This window comes from Polyodon spathula, chromosome 21 (assembly GCF_017654505.1).
Source record: "Polyodon spathula isolate WHYD16114869_AA chromosome 21, ASM1765450v1, whole genome shotgun sequence".
Lineage (NCBI taxonomy): Eukaryota > Metazoa > Chordata > Actinopteri > Acipenseriformes > Polyodontidae > Polyodon > Polyodon spathula.
Genome location: NC_054554.1, coordinates 2,334,726 through 2,350,204, shown reverse-complemented (window position 1 = coordinate 2,350,204; position 15,479 = coordinate 2,334,726). Strand labels below are relative to the sequence as shown.

At 37.3% G+C, this 15,479-nt stretch overlaps 1 protein-coding gene across 5 annotated transcripts; it reads left to right on the top strand.

Annotated features, from left to right (window-relative positions):
* Positions 1 to 55: 55 nt before the first annotated feature.
* Positions 56 to 14,412, top strand: LOC121296006 (5-hydroxytryptamine receptor 3A-like). Of its 5 annotated transcripts, XM_041221133.1 has the most exons (14): positions 1,123 to 1,620; positions 2,155 to 2,312; positions 2,620 to 2,664; positions 2,762 to 2,871; positions 3,561 to 3,730; positions 4,056 to 4,216; positions 4,784 to 4,991; positions 5,268 to 5,477; positions 5,862 to 5,941; positions 10,275 to 10,358; positions 10,706 to 10,782; positions 11,501 to 11,576; positions 12,078 to 12,370; positions 13,340 to 14,412. In XM_041221133.1, the coding sequence occupies exons 1-10, from the start codon at positions 1,575 to 1,577 to the stop codon at positions 10,284 to 10,286; spliced, it is 1,200 nt and encodes a 399-aa protein (XP_041077067.1). In that variant the 5' UTR covers positions 1,123 to 1,574; the 3' UTR covers positions 10,287 to 10,358; positions 10,706 to 10,782; positions 11,501 to 11,576; positions 12,078 to 12,370; positions 13,340 to 14,412. The 5 variants fall into 5 exon arrangements, with proteins under 5 accessions (XP_041077066.1, XP_041077068.1, XP_041077067.1 ...); XM_041221132.1 differs by lacking the exons at positions 1,123 to 1,620; positions 10,275 to 10,358; positions 10,706 to 10,782; ... (1 more) ...; positions 12,078 to 12,370; positions 13,340 to 14,412 and adding exons at positions 56 to 648; positions 1,907 to 2,005 and having other exon boundaries at positions 5,862 to 7,966; XM_041221130.1 differs by lacking the exons at positions 10,275 to 10,358; positions 10,706 to 10,782; positions 11,501 to 11,576; positions 12,078 to 12,370; positions 13,340 to 14,412 and adding an exon at positions 1,907 to 2,005 and having other exon boundaries at positions 1,126 to 1,620; positions 5,862 to 7,966.
* The last annotated feature ends 1,067 nt before the right edge of the window (positions 14,413 to 15,479 follow it).

Here is a 15,479-nt window from a genome sequence, read left to right as displayed (position 1 = left end):
ACCATTTTTTTAAAAAGCTTTTAGATTATTATTTTATTTTTTTAAATATATTTTCCCAACATAATTAACAAATCCAATTATAGGCTTTACCCTCCTGCTGGAAATCATTTGTTATTTAGAAAAAAAAACAGCACATCCGCATCTGAAACGGAGCCTTTTCAGTTCGGCGTTCATCTGACATTTTCTACAGGCATTCTCTCACGAATTCCTTATTAAAAAAAACACACATTTATAAACCTGCCGTTATACACAATTATATACAAGCTATAGGCTCAACAAAATCTACAATATAGCTTCAATAATATATAGAGTTCAATATAGTGTGGCAACAGCTTGTGATATCTATAGATCATGCAACAATGTCTCTTCAGATAACGTCTATGGAGAATAACATATCTATATATTTCTATAGAACCTAATGAGTTTTCTAGGGATTAGCAAAATAATAATAATAATAAAAAACATTACTGTGAATTCAACTTTGCAATACTTGGAAATAGATGATACACGATATAATAAAATACGAAGTTAAGGGCCTGGACAGGTATATTATAACACCACAATTACAATACGGTCGCGTGTTGCAGAAGCGCTACCCAGTTCAGCCTGTTGCCTGAGTTCTCTTAGTGGTGATATAAACGGCCTCAGGTAAGCATATTATTCTGTTGGGCTGCTTTGCTTAAACACAATTATTATACACGCATTTATATCTTCAAACAAGTGTGAAACCACAGTACTTGAATGAATATGTATATATGTGTGTGTGTGTGTGTATATATATATATATATATATATATATATATATATATATATATATATATATATATATATATATATATATGTGTATGTGTGTGTGTGTGTGTGTATGTGTGTATATATATATATATATATATATATATATATATATATATATATATGTGTGTGTGTGTATATATATATATATATATATATATATATATATATATATATATATATATATAATGTGTGTGTGTGTCAATGTGTTAATGTGTACATATTATTATCGGTTTCCATCAAACTCGCAGGGCTCGTTGTTTTCTTTGACTGGCATATGCCTGTGTTTTTCTTTTAATCTTTCAAATTAAAAAAAAAATCATCTCATTTCATATTAAACAAATCTAATATTTTTCCTCATGCAATAAATTCTACAGCACTAACCGTTTGAATCTGACAGTAGACTTTTTTTCTTTTTTTTTCTTTTTTAAGTACCAGTAGAATATGTATTGTCAATAGGCTTTTGGGGTATTTTATATTACCCGTACAAATTGCACTGCCAGTAAGAATTCCTGAAACACTGCTGCCAGTGCTTTAACAAAGTCAGTCAAGATACAGTATAATCCTGGTGCAATTTCCCCATAGTGAATGTCCAAATCTCATGCCTTCACCTCACCATGTTAAAGCGGTTAGACACTGCAGCGATATCACCGCGAGCCCATTTTTCTGGTTCAGCAACATTTTTTTTAAATGTATTTAGCGTTTTTAGGCACTCCCACAAAATCAAGAATCAAGTGCAGGTGTCTTTGACAAACGTTTCATGAAATAACACTGATACAGTCATGGCAAAATCTGTTCTCATCATACTTATCATATCTGCACATTTGGGTAAGTCTAATTTTTATATTATATTATTCTTGTTAAAAAAAAAAATACTGTGACACACTGGTACCATTGGAAAATAGCAAAACGAGAGCTTGGACAAAAAATTACTAGCATACAAGACATGGCAAACAAGCAATGTTTTGCAGGTTAACATGTTTTGTTTTTGTTTTCAGTATTGTCTGTGTTGACATGTATTAATAATAAGTGGCATAAGTTATTTCTGTATTCGTATTTTTTTTCAATTTCATGTTATTTCTTGGTAATTAGTAGTCAACTCAACTTTTTGCAGTTCAAATCTGACAAAAGAGGATTAGGCACACCCACAGATGTAACTAAACAGGGAATAATGTGCAGAAGCTGTGTTTTTCAGATTGAATCTAACTCTTTGGTAAGTATGCAAATAATATGATTTGCTTTTCAGTTTCAGTACTTTTATGAAAGCAGATTTTACTCAAGCTAAGTTCCCAAGCTCTGAAAATCAGGCATACTCATTGATGTATCGTCAGTTTGGCATTAACACAGGTGTTTTTTTTGCAGGTGTTTTGTTTTCTGAGGAGTCCTGTGGGTATTTTCCATTGATGGAACATTTGAACCTGACTGATTCTGTGCGTTTTTTACAATCGCGACCAGTAGATGATTGGAGAAAGCCTACTGAGGTCTTCATTGACTCCACCGTGGCTAACATTATTGAACTGGTAAGAATTATAATTGCTGAAGAAACATTTTTAATGTGCACCAATAAGTAATGGCCTATAATCATGGTGCTGTAACATTATGAGGAGAAGCAGTCCCTGCAGATTTTGCCTCCCTAACACACAGGCGCGCCAGAGCCAATGCAGCGCTCCCTTCGTTATCCCCAGTGAAGTCCAGCGACTCTGCACAGCCAGGACTCGAACCTGTGCTGTATGACTCACCCTGCACACCACAAGCATTCTTTTAAATATTTACATTTATTTTCCTTGGTCACAGTGACCGGATTGTTTTTGGTTTGTTTTTTACTAGGAAGGGAAGACACAAAGCCTTACAAGTCTGCTGTGGCTAGAGATGGTAAGTACTATTGCATAGCACAAATCCATTGCTGTATGCATTTACATTTTAAAACTGCCTCAGTGTTCATAGGCTAACTGGTACTTGTAAATTACAGACATGGAAAAACAGCTTTATATCATGGGATCCTAAAGAGTTTTGTGGAATGGAGTCAATGACAATACCATTGGGCCTGTTGTGGTTACCAGACCTCTATATATATGAGATGTAAGTGAATTTCACTGCAGTAGGAGCTGTCACATTCTGCAGTCTGCCATTCATATCTGTGCCGGGTTGACATATTACCTTCGAGTGTGAAGCTGTTGCACGAGCGTCTTGCTTGTGTGTTTGCAGTTACTGTTGCGACTCCATCTAGAGAAATGTTGCCATCAACTGGCTGGCCTGTATACACAGTTCACATTTCTAATCGCAGGGACCCCGAATGGCTCACTTGGTAAAACTGCAGCCGCGTGATGTGCAGTGTCATACAGCGCAGGTTCACGTCCTTGCTGTGCCGAGACGCTGGTCTTCACTGGGGATTCCGAAGGTTGTATCGCATTGGCTCTGGCGCTCCCGCATGTTAGGGAGGCGGAATTGTCCAAGACTTTTTCGCCTCAATGAGCGATAGGGAACAGTGCTGGCCAGCTACCCAGTGACCTCAGAGCGGACACCTGCAGGGCTGCCCTTTGTCCACCAGAGACATCTGCTCTCGAATTCCTGAGTGAAAAAGGAAGCTGGCTTGGTCGTGGGATCAGAGGACGCCCACTGAACCTTCGAATCTCTTCAGCTGTGTGAGGAGAAAAAATGATTGGACATTTTAATCTGGGGAGGAAATTTAGGGTAAAATAATTGGGCACACTAAATTAAAAACTAAATAAAATAAAATCAGTTCTAATCACAGAACTCTTATTTTGTAGCATGGATGATGATGTAAGCCCTGTGATAAATATTTTACAAGTGAAGCATGATGGCTCAGTTAAACAGTCCAAGCCTGTAAGACTTGTTAGTGCCTGCAAGTTGGACATTTTTGGATTTCCTTTTGACACCCAAAAGTGTACAGTAACTTTTGGTCCTTATGTGCATACAGGTGAGTTAATTCAATTAAAATGTACAAGATACAGACCTGTTAATAAAGCAACGATTGCTGGTGCAGTCTAATGTTGACCCGTAAAGAAAATTTGTAGTGTTTCTGACTTGCTAGTTCCAGTTGAACCTGTTTTAAAACAGGTGCCAAAAATGTGATTAGATCAGATAGAGCTGCTGTGTGTTGATGCTGTCTGTAGTAATCTGCATGGATGTGCAAATAAAACTCTGATATCTCTGTTTCTCTTTGCACAAAATCACACAAGTGGCTGAAGGTTTCATTCAATACACTTATAATTTCTTTTTTTATTTCATTATTATATGACCAGTGGAACAAATGACTATGCTTGCAGCATCCAACTCTTCTGTTGTAACCCAGATCTCAAGGGACAATTTCTCTAAAAGAGGAGAGTGGGAACTTCTGCATGTTGATGTCCAGAACCTAAATCTTTCTTTCAGTGGCATTCTGTACAGCCAAGTCAAATACACGGTAAGAGTCATCAACAATGAGAAAAAAGACATAGCTTGCTGTGCAGTCTTAAGAAATTGCTCAAAGGAGGAATTGGATTCATTGTCTAAATAAGATTCATATCAAATATTTATCCAGGATACATTAATCCTACTGTGGACGTTTCATATGTCAACAAGAAAAATAAACTCGGGCGTCTTCTCGATCTGCTAACATTCTCATATTTCAAGTGTTTGAAGGCAAAAAGTGTTTTAAATTGTATTCCTATTTCTGTTGCAATGCTGATCTGCACTTGTGCAAATTAGGGTTATCGCCTGTACTGGTTTCCCTTTGTATAGTCACAGTCCTAATGTGCAACTATGAGTACAGTGCCTGCAAACAATGACAAGATGGCACTTCAGTATTATGTAATGCCTTGTCCTTGATCACTAGACATAAAGCTAGGAAGGTGTTTGTAAATAAAACAAAGAATGGTCATTCAAATATATAAAGTAACCCTATATTATATTATACCTATTTAGGACAGTCTTTCTTAAAACACTCATTCATTTTAAGTAGCTATAATGTCCCCAATCTCTTTTTTTTCAGATAACATTAAAAAGGATACCGATTGTGTATGTGGTGAATTTAATATGCCCAGCAGGAATTCTGATAATCTTGGATTTTGCTGGCATGTTTATTTCAGTAACTGGAGGGGAAAGGCTGGGGTTCAAGATCACAGTTGTCCTTGGATTCTTGGTTCTGCTTCTAATATTGAATGATCAGCTACCCAATACAGAAGTGTCTCCCATTCTAGGTAACAACTATACAGCTGATGATTTCCGCATGGGCAACTACCTTCTTAAATTTGTAAAACCTATAGCAAACTTATCATAGGTACAGTGATGACCCATAACGACAAAAACAAAACAGAAAAAACAGCAGCCCTCGTCCCATGGTATTCAATCTATATGTAGATATTATCTGTAACATCCTGTTTTTAAAATGTAACTTTCATAACAGTTAGATGCTCATTTTTGTCATCTGTCTGTCAAATGTATTTTAAATAACGTTCCTCATACTGCATTCACAGGGGTGTTTTGCATGCTTTGCTTTGCACTGATGATAGTAAGTATAATGGGTACAGTCGGAGTCTTGTACATGGTGGAAATGTCATCCGTGAGCTCTGAGGTGCCGAGCTGGATGAAAAAGTGGGTGCTGAAGCACATGGCAAAAGCCCTTCTTGTGAAAACCAGTCACACAGCAGATAAAGGAGCTGATGAGAGCATTATCGGTTTCTCAAGTAAGACCTTCCAAGTTGTGAAAATAGAAAAAGGCAACAAAGCTACTGCACACAGGAACACCCCTGATTGCAGACTGTTAAAGTATTTCTTCCAAGCTAGTTTTCTTACCTGATTTGAGCATCTTCTTTATTGGCTCCAGTTTTTTAATCTTTTTTTTTTTTAGAATTGTAATAATTAATTTTTTTCCCATGAATCTAAATCGTTGTAATCTGTTGATTTTGTACAGCTGTCTTGTAGATGTTAATGTTAGCATTACTGCTGTAATTGTATTGAATTAGGGAGAGCGTCAATTCTGTTCCCACATTTTACAACAGCAGTGTCTATATTTCTGTAATGTCACACAGTGTCTTAAAGCTATTGTTCTGATTATCTGCCACCTTTAGATTCCAGCGTACGAAGCACATCGATTCGAATGAAAAAAGCCAGCAAGAACCACAGTAAAGAAGCAATACTGCTGAAGAAGGTGCTGCTTGAAATCGTAATGATCAGACGTCACTTGGCCAACACTAGACTCAAGGAGGAATCACAAAATGACTGGCACATGGTTGCTTATGTCTTAGACAGGTTTATCTGTATATTTTACTTTTTTAGCATAGTAATCAGTATGGGAATATTAATTACTGTTTGGCTAATCCCACACACTTAGCAAATTCTATTTGTTCTGCTTCTGTGTATTAAGGGCATTAATCCTAAACAGAGAAGCAAGCTAAATTAGAAATCAACATGCTACTAAAGTCATTTTTGTTGTCAGCATTAAATAAGATATGAAGGAAAGTACAGAGGAAAGCAAAAAACTTCAACGCCCTGCACAAGGATGTTAGACAATGGCTTAGTTCAAACCCCATTATATGTGCTGACCTGAAGAATTGTTTTTTCTTTTTTTTATAAAACTTTATTCATTAGTTTTTTCTTTCTTTTTTGATGAACAAACTTGTAGTACAAGCTATGCAGGGTTACTAAATATTTCATTTTAAACCAGGAGCGAATTGTGTTTTTAGTAATGAAGCTGTCTGTATTGTAACTTTGAAAGGAGGTATGAAGTAGGGGTTGTGGGGTCAGCTTGGGCATTTCTGTATTGGCCTCTATATTTGTTGATTTTAGATCCAGAGATTACTGAGTGTTCATTAGGACAGATGAATCAAGACCTAAAGTATTTTTGGTCATGCACAATCTTGCAATTAAATAGTACTTAAGTGTATGTAACATTCAAAAACTATTTTGAAATCTAGTTTGCCTCATTTTGAAAAGCACATTGATGCGGTACATCAGGACCTTCAGGGGCAACTCAAATAGGATGGTTTTAAATGAATTACCAATAGTAGAACAGTGTAAACACACAGTGAAGTCTCCTGAAATCAAACAGACTTTGATAACTAAACCAGTTAAGTTAAAACCAAACCAGTTATGAGCCTTAGAAATCACTCAGCTACTCAATTTAGTGACAGGGTTTTTTGTTAAACAAACTTGCAGTTCAGGCTATTTAGATTATAAAATGAATTATTTCAATAAAGCTTTCATTTTAAACTAAGAGCCAATTCTGTTATTAATTATGACACTGTCAGTATTACAACCTCTGGTATTTGAAAAGAGGTCTGAAAAAAAGGGTTTTGAGAGGAGCTTGAGAATTTTCTACATTGGCCTTTGGATTTGTTGATTTTTACATCCAGAGATCAATATTTGTTGGAAACTCTTTCAATTAAATACTGTATTAAGTACTGTGTGTATTATTTTAGTTTGCCCCCCCCCTTTTGAAAACCACAATGCTGCAGTATGTTGGGAGCTACAGATGCCATTGGGATAGGAGAGAGTCGACTCTATGGGGTAGTCAGCCATATTACCAATAGCACAACATAAGCGTGCACACACAATGCAGTACAAACACGCGAAAGCAGCCAAACATGGAAAACTAAACCACAGAGGTTAATGGACAACTCAGCTCCTCGATACAATGACGGCGAATATTTTGTAACAAATAGCCATCGGCATTAATGCACAAAACAACTTCCTCAGCTGTTGTTGTCTTCATTGGAGTGCTCTGAGTTTAATTAAAACATTTTTGAAGGCTGCTGGTTCCAGCTTGTAATAGTGTTTGAAAAACAAAACATGCGTTTAAGGGAGTCATACCTCGGGTTCAATAAAAGTAATGTCGCATTGCATGAGTACATCCGTCAGTACAACTAAAAACAGCATGCAATGCTGCATTGATCTAATTAACAAATAAGAAAACTACCCCAGAAGAGCATAACACAGTTTCGCTGTAATACTGGATATTAAAACACAGCCCTGCTACCCTGAATTTAATCCAAATGAAAGTTGATTCAATTTTTTTTTCTTGGTAAAGAATCCTATGGGGAGTCAAGTATAAAAAAAGCACATATATTGTACCAGGTGTGCTTTTTTTCCCCCCCTAGATTTAATTTAAATCACGTAATTTTAACGAAATAAACGTCTTTCCCACCGCCAGATTTAACATAAATATTAACAAACAAACAAAAAACAAACTTTAAATTTTTATAATGTGTACTTTCAGATATAATTTGTTAATACTGAAAACGCATATCACAAATTCAACATTAAAGTCAATACGCCAATTAAATCTGTAAAAAACAATGCTTCAGTCTTAGTTTTTTATTTTATTTTTATTTATTTTCTTTACACTTAAAAGTCAACATTAAACTGACACGTTCAATCCTGCAATCTAACAAATAAATACATGGAACTTAAATCTTTATTTCACACTTGGCATCCAACGTTTAGCTAACAGAAATCCAAAAGACATAATTTTTCAGCATTTTAAAGCAAGTGAAATCTTTGTCGTTAGCAGTTAAATCTGAAAAAAATAAATCAGGAAAAATCAATCTGTTTTTTGCAAAATAGTTTTTTTTTTCAGATTTATTTTTCAGAATTAATGGTAGCAGCTGTATAGTGTTTAAAAAAAGGCACATTTTACCAATAGTTCTGTGTTTATGATGTGTTTTGCGAACTTGTCAGTGAAAGCGGCTAGCTTATAAGATATATCAGGTAACAACAACTAAGCTGGTTTCAAATAGCAAACTCATACTAAGAGCTAGTGTCATTTCAACTAATTAAAAAGTTACTGAATCCAGAGGGAACGATAAGGTAAACTCACGCCACTGGTAGTTTTTATTCTTTTTTTAGAGCTGGTACATCTCTAAAAGGATACTTGGTATTTTACTGATGTAAAAAGTAACGTTGACGTTTCAGAAATGACCGTAAGCTTTAATTGTTTTGCTGCTAAAGGCGTTCCTGGAGCAAGCACACAGTGCAGCGTTTTGATTAGGTCTATCAATCACCTTTTCAGGGACTGGCCCACAACTGCATACACACAGAGCGTTTATGAAAGCGAAGCGTAACACTGATCCATTTCAATTAACATGATTTCATTTTGACACATGACCTCTCTTAAAGTTAAAGACTATATGTCGTGGCATTCTTAGTCATGCACTGCTTGAATGTTCATTTACGTTTTTTTTTTTCTTTTTCATTCATAAAACGGATGTACATTTGGAAAATTGTATTTAATAATGTGTTGAATTGTTAGGTTTTTAAAAATGTAGACGAAACTGTTATTCTGATTAGAGCTGACAACATGATTTTAGAAGGAAATAAATGAGTCAGTGTGTCATGACCAATCCACGCCAGAGTGATTTGCTTCTAATGGAAACGGAAAACTAAAAAAAAACTAGATTTTGAGTCGTGGTTGATTTCAAAAAAAAAAAAAAAAAAAAAAAAAAAAAAAAATACTATATCCGCTGCTCCACGAGGTTTATTCATGCAATGACAGATTTATTTATTTATTTATTATTATTAGGGTAGGGGGGGCCTAAACGCCATCCAAAAAAATTACGAGATTTAAGTTAAAACCCGAAAAAAAAAAAAACCTTGGTAAAATATTTGTGCTTTTTTCCCTACTTGGCGCCCCATAGAATCCTTCTACAGTGTAGGAGACTTTCTTAAAAGCGACTAAATTAACCAAATTAAAGGCAAAATAAAGCCCCTTAATAATGTGCGAGTTATATCGTTGTCACCAGAAGTAGTAACACAGAAAGCACAGTCTGTAGGTAGTATATGAATGGGGTTTTGTATAATAATAACGTGCGCACCAGGTCCCCAGGCTGTCGGAGGGGTTTCTGTTAACTGATTGAGTCAAATAAGAATAGATGCTGAATAGGAACTCATTATAGAGGATGCGGTAAAGAGTGTGCATTGTTGTCCAGTCTGTGAGGGCTATAGGAGGGCGTAGTGTCCGTCTTCAGCCCAAGCCTTACAGTGCAGAATGATACGGTTTAACACATACTTCATTCAGTTGCCTCTTTCCTTCTCTCCTAATTTTCAGAGCCTCGCTTTCATTTTGTACATTACCTTTTGGCAGTTGATTAGATGTGTGCGGTTGATTCTGGTTTCTTTTTTGTTTTTTCACGTAAAGTTTCAGACGCTCTTTCAAACTACAGACTTATTGAAGAGATCTGGTAAAGACAACTCCTCTCCTCGTTTGCACATAGGCGCTTGTTTACACTAGCAAGAGATAGCTCTCCTTCACCTGGCTGTGGCTGCCCCTGCACTTGAGAAGGGCTCAGACCCATGATATACAGGTCCGATTCACAGAGCTTGGGGCAAAGTCTATACCACAGTGAGCTGGATTCACAAAGCAAGCTCCCAATAAAGTTATCAAACCAGAAATAAACAATGTAGACATTTCATTCAAGGGCTTGCAAGTAGTCTTTAAATAGCAGTTGTTAATGTATGTATATACTTTTATTATTATATTTATTTAGTTTGGCAAATAACAGCATTGGTGATGAAGCTGCAGTTAAGCTGGCTGACATGTTGCCCATCATGACACACCTAAAGGTTTTAAGGTAAGCCTTTACTTGCTGCAGAAGCGTGCACGTTCAGTTTAAAACGAGTAACTGCAAATATCTGCGTTGTGTTGTGTGCAAGATATGTATTGACTGAATCGCAAAATGCATGCATGCAGCACTTTGGAAAGTTTTAAAGATATTTTTGAGTGCGTTTTTTTAAAGAACAAGTTACATTGCGTCCTGCTAGTTTTAAAGTTTCAGATTTGCAAATCTGGCACAATGTAATTACCCCATACCTTTAAGCAATGTGCAGACACTAGCACTTTAGGGTACTATTACCACTGCAGGCTTTGTATGGTTGGAAGCATTTCACTGCTAAAATATATGTTCTGTGCTTGTGTCAGTCTAATAGAATCACTCCACATGGTGGATCCAAACTGGCCCAAATCCTTCCCACTTGTAAACAGCTGAAGGAAATCAGGTAAGAGCAACTCTCTAGACTTCCAGTTCAGCTTTACTGAGGCTGCTTGCTTCCAGCGATTTAATATTACTGTGTCAAGAACAACAAATATTGGAATTTGCTGTTTGGGCAAAATACAAGTTAAATTTGGTTTGAAATACAAAAATAAATGAATAAATAATTTTGTACAGTAATAATGCACATAATTAATGAACTTTCTCTAAACACAAGCACGTTTAAACCCTTTGTATCCCGGATGCACAGGTAGGGTTCTTTCGTAGAAAATAGGATCTTTTTTGAAAGATTTTGTTCAGTTGTTCCACTTTGATAAAAGACACAGCAGGGTAACTACTCTGTGGGCAGTGAGGGCCCATGGTATTCGGGAGTTGCCTTGGAGACGGTGCGAGAACAATACCTAGAGCAGCTTTGAGCCTGCTCTTGGGTAGGACACACTCCCATCGACTGAGACAGTGATAGGTGCGTTTACGCTACCAAAAGGGGCATCCTAAGACCTAAGCCGCCTTAGAACTGCCCTGAAAGTGTGTTAATGAGGTCATAATAGAGTCATGTCCTGGATATACGGTGGCATGGTTAATGGCAATTATACAATTAATCAATACGTCACAAGGATACTTCAGGTCCAGAGCATCCTGCAGTACCTTCAGCTCTTCGTTTTACCGTCAGCATTGTTCAGATTTTTCAAAACCTTGTGCATCATTTCTATCCCCCATTTTGTCAGAAGACACGATGGGAAGAGAAGGAGCGTTTCATCTTGCAGACGCGCTGCCCCATGTGAAGTTTTTAAAGAAACTGGAGTAAGTTGTTTAAACTCAAAGCCGGCTTCCTTGCTTTCCTGGATCAGGAGATTTTCCGTGTTTTTTCTTTTTGAGATTGAAAGTGACCTATTTAGACTCTTCTTAGATGTAGGGTATCAGAGCGGAAATGTGTGTCACCTAATTTAAATAATCCCAAAGTTATCAACTTCCTAAAAAAAAATAAAATTAAAAAACTGGGAAATGATCTATTCAAGTTGCTTTGGATCAGAAAAAAAAAAGATTCCAAGTGATAATTATCTATATGGGCGACTGGAATAGAGGTGTCCAAACCCAAGCCAAAAATAGTGTATAACCCACATTCAGAAACAAGTGCGTTCTCTCAGTATGAATAAGTAGATTGACTTAAGTGAGCACTAACATTCAAGGGATGTTTGTGAATGTGCATTCTGTATGATTTGTTACAGATAGCCCAGAGGCATTTGTATGGATTTGCTGCTATTATTTGATTCATTTTCTGAACACTGCTGTTTCTGTTCACAGTCTGAAGCTGATAAACATCAGTGACAATGATTCTATCCACCTTGCTGCCTGCCTTGGCCACTGCCCTACCATTGAAGAAGTCAAGTGAATGTGATGTCACCTTTCAGCAGTACAGTAGATACACAATGAATACAAACCAGTCCGCACGAAACTCTGTCTGATTGTATCAATCTAGCGCTTTTCTTTCACACATGTCATGTTGATTTCAGTCTGTCCTGGAACTACACTGGAGATGACGCTGTGCTGAAGATAGCGGAGATTCTGCCCAGAATGAACAGATTGAAAGAACTGGAGTGAGTAGCAGGAACAAGAACATATTCTGTGTACAGTGAAACCTGTGTCATCCAGCCCCCCTGCATGCCAGCATGCCTTCCCACAGCCCCCCAGCTGCTGAGCACAGGCCTGCTCATATTACTAAACCCAGGGACCACCAATTCGTACACTTTACAGAAGGCTTGAGGTCTGTCTGGAAGGTAGAAATGCCCCAGTGTTCTTGTGAATCACTGTGTCTGTGGCTGTGATTTTTTTTTTTTTTAATTAAGTTGCTAAGACCTTCTGTGTGGCTTAGTTTCTAAATATGTCCTAGCAATAATTCTTTATCCCAGTGTTGTGGTAATGCCATGAATAAGTATGGTCAAAGAGGCGAGTGGATTGCTTCCTGCTGTCCTCACCAGTGTAACACACACAGCCCTCCAGGTGTTTTCCTGCAGGATTTGCAAGATTCCAGATTTGACCTAGTAAAACAGCTCCTCACTCTGTAGTGTTGAGAGTATAAAGAAGTTATTTAGCACTTGATATTCTTATAGTTGTAAAAAAAAAAAAAATCTGTAGTAGAAAAATGTATTACTGGATGCAAAATTGTACAAAAATGAAACGCTCTCTATTTTGCAGTTTGGAGTGTAATAAAATTACAGAGTTGGGGGCAAAGAAACTAGCGGAGAGACTTCGGAATTGCTCTGCAGTGAAAGTACTGACATGAGTGATTCAAAAAGTTGCTTTAGAATTGAAGTTTCTTATTGTAAAAGAGATATCTGCTGTCGCAGCAAGAGGACTGTAAGGCACAGCTGAAGGTCGGGGTGACATCTGTACACAGGACAGTAAGATGTGAACTGGGATTTTGACGATGATTTCTTGATTTCCTGTGTGATTTATAATGATCGCTAAAATACTGTGTGTTTTTTTTTTTTTTGGTGTTATTACTTGAAGCACAATCTCTCAATAATCCTTTACTGCTTTTCTGTTTTACATATTTCTTCATTTAGATTGTGGAAAAACCAGATTCCAAAGGAAGTCGCTCAGGCTCTCCAGGATAAAGATTCAAGACTGAATTTCTCTTCCATGTGACACACCCCTGTCCAGCACTGTGGCATGGCGTGGAGTGAGAATACTCTGGAGCTATTTCAATGCCCTGGATCTGTTTAACAGATGAAATCTAATGAATGTGATGACTGGTTTCATTGAAACCTACTGTTATCCCAAAAAATGAAAGCACTTTAGATAACCTGTTTGCACTGCTGATGTATTACGATTGTAAACGCGAGGTATTGTTTAAAAACGTCTTGACTGCTGTTATTTATGTACTGCCGGGCTCGTCTGCATTCATGGCTGTAAAGCCTTTACCCTTGTCTCATCTGACCAACATGGACCAGAATCTGTAATGCCAGTGCATCACCTGGCACTGCCCCTATGCAAATATAGAGCTGCAAAGCTAAGACATTTAACCTAAAGCTCTTGTGTCTGTAACTGCTGCTGTCCTTTAGCAATATAGCAATAATATATATATATATATATATATATATATCGGCTCCTTCTAAACTGAGCTGAAAAACATCAGGCTCTATTGCTGTCTAGAAGGCCATGTTCTGCAGCCTCTTTTACACGAGGAGCAAACCGAGAGCAAATACACATTGCAAAAGAAACAGTAACGTCTCTGAGTGAACCTGAACATTGTTTGAAATTTCTATTGGTTTTATTTATTTATTTATTTATTTTTTGTAGGATCTGTAGGAATCCAGTGGCATCGGTGTTGCCTCCGATTTCACCATGCTTATACCATGCATGTTCAGTACTCTCTTTGCCGTTGTTTTTGCAATCATCCGCTATGCTAAGCGCACATGCTTTGGCCAATGCCTTCTTCAGTGCACTGAAGGAAGTTTCGCCTTTCTTTCCAGTGCTTTCCCATGATATCTCCACCACACTTTGCTGTGCTTTCCCCATGGTATACACAGTGAGCTCTTATAAGGGACAGATGGAAGACTAAGACGCTTTGTCACTAAAGAGTTCTGTTTCAGAAAATGTTTGTGTGAGTCTTTTTCTTGTGACCAAATTATTTTATCTGCTATCTTTTTTCTTATAAAATATGTTTTTTTGCTCAATTCACAAGTCTTGTTTTTGTGTGTGTGTGTGTTTCCACAAGCGCTGTAAATATCTGCATTCAACATACTGAAATACAAAGATATTCTAATGTGTACGTGGGCATTACCTTATGTTATCAGAAGGTGGCAGTGTCTGGCTTGCTAAAGTAACAAAGACAAAAACAAAAACTAACTAAAAAATATTGGTACTCTGCCCGCTGTGCATTGGTTGGCCTTTCCTACATGATCCCTTCTTGAACCAGAAGAGCCAGCCCTTGGCCTTGCGAAAGACTTTGTTTTGAAAATTCATCACAGCTTCATTGGTGCATGTGGCAGTGTGATGACTGTTGCAGGCTGTTCAGTTGATTTGACTGAGAAGGGGTTAATGCCAGTTCAAGAAGCCCAGGTGCATGTGTTCAAGTTCAATTGCTGAAGATGAGTTCCGAGACAGAACTCCCGTTGGGCCTGGATCGTGTTGGTTAAGAAGATGTGTAGAAAGGTCACGTCTGTTTGTATCTTGTTTACTGTGGTTGTATGTGTTTGATGAAATGCAATCCTGCACATTTCTGCATGCCTGACCATCAGTTAGTTTATTCACCTGTAATTTTTTTAATCCTCAAAATATGTATTTGCTGGCACGTATATCAAAGTAAAAAAAAAAAACGCAATGCAAAGAATATGCAAATTAACTATGGTCAACTAACAAAACTATTTTATCTATATATGGAACTGCCTACAGCTTTACTTCCATCTACCGTCACTTGAACCGCTAGACACTTTCCATGCCGTGAGCCCATGACCCTTATATTTGCACACAGCAGACATTAACAGCGAGACCACAGATTGTTCTTTAGTTTGAAACAAATTAAACAGACTTCATTGAAAACCAACCAAAGCCAAAATGAAGTCGAAAGTGCGCACTGTTTGCGTTTGCAGTAGGCGTCGGACAGCGATACAGAAGTGTTTGTCATCACGGTTTGAAAAAATAAACCGAACATACGCGACCCTGACTGCGCGTCTGTTAGTACCACAGTATACGTAAACTGGA

Excerpts from the sequence above, each read along its gene's own strand:
- LOC121296006 (XM_041221129.1), top strand. The coding sequence starts at position 1,575 with ATGGCAAAATCTGTTCTCATCATACTTATCATATCTGCACATTTGG. Across the intron at positions 2,665-2,761 it reads GTCTGCTGTGGCTAGAGATG|ACATGGAAAAACAGCTTTAT; the intron begins GTAAGTACTATT and ends TGTAAATTACAG. Across the intron at positions 3,731-4,055 it reads TGGTCCTTATGTGCATACAG|TGGAACAAATGACTATGCTT; the intron begins GTGAGTTAATTC and ends TTATATGACCAG.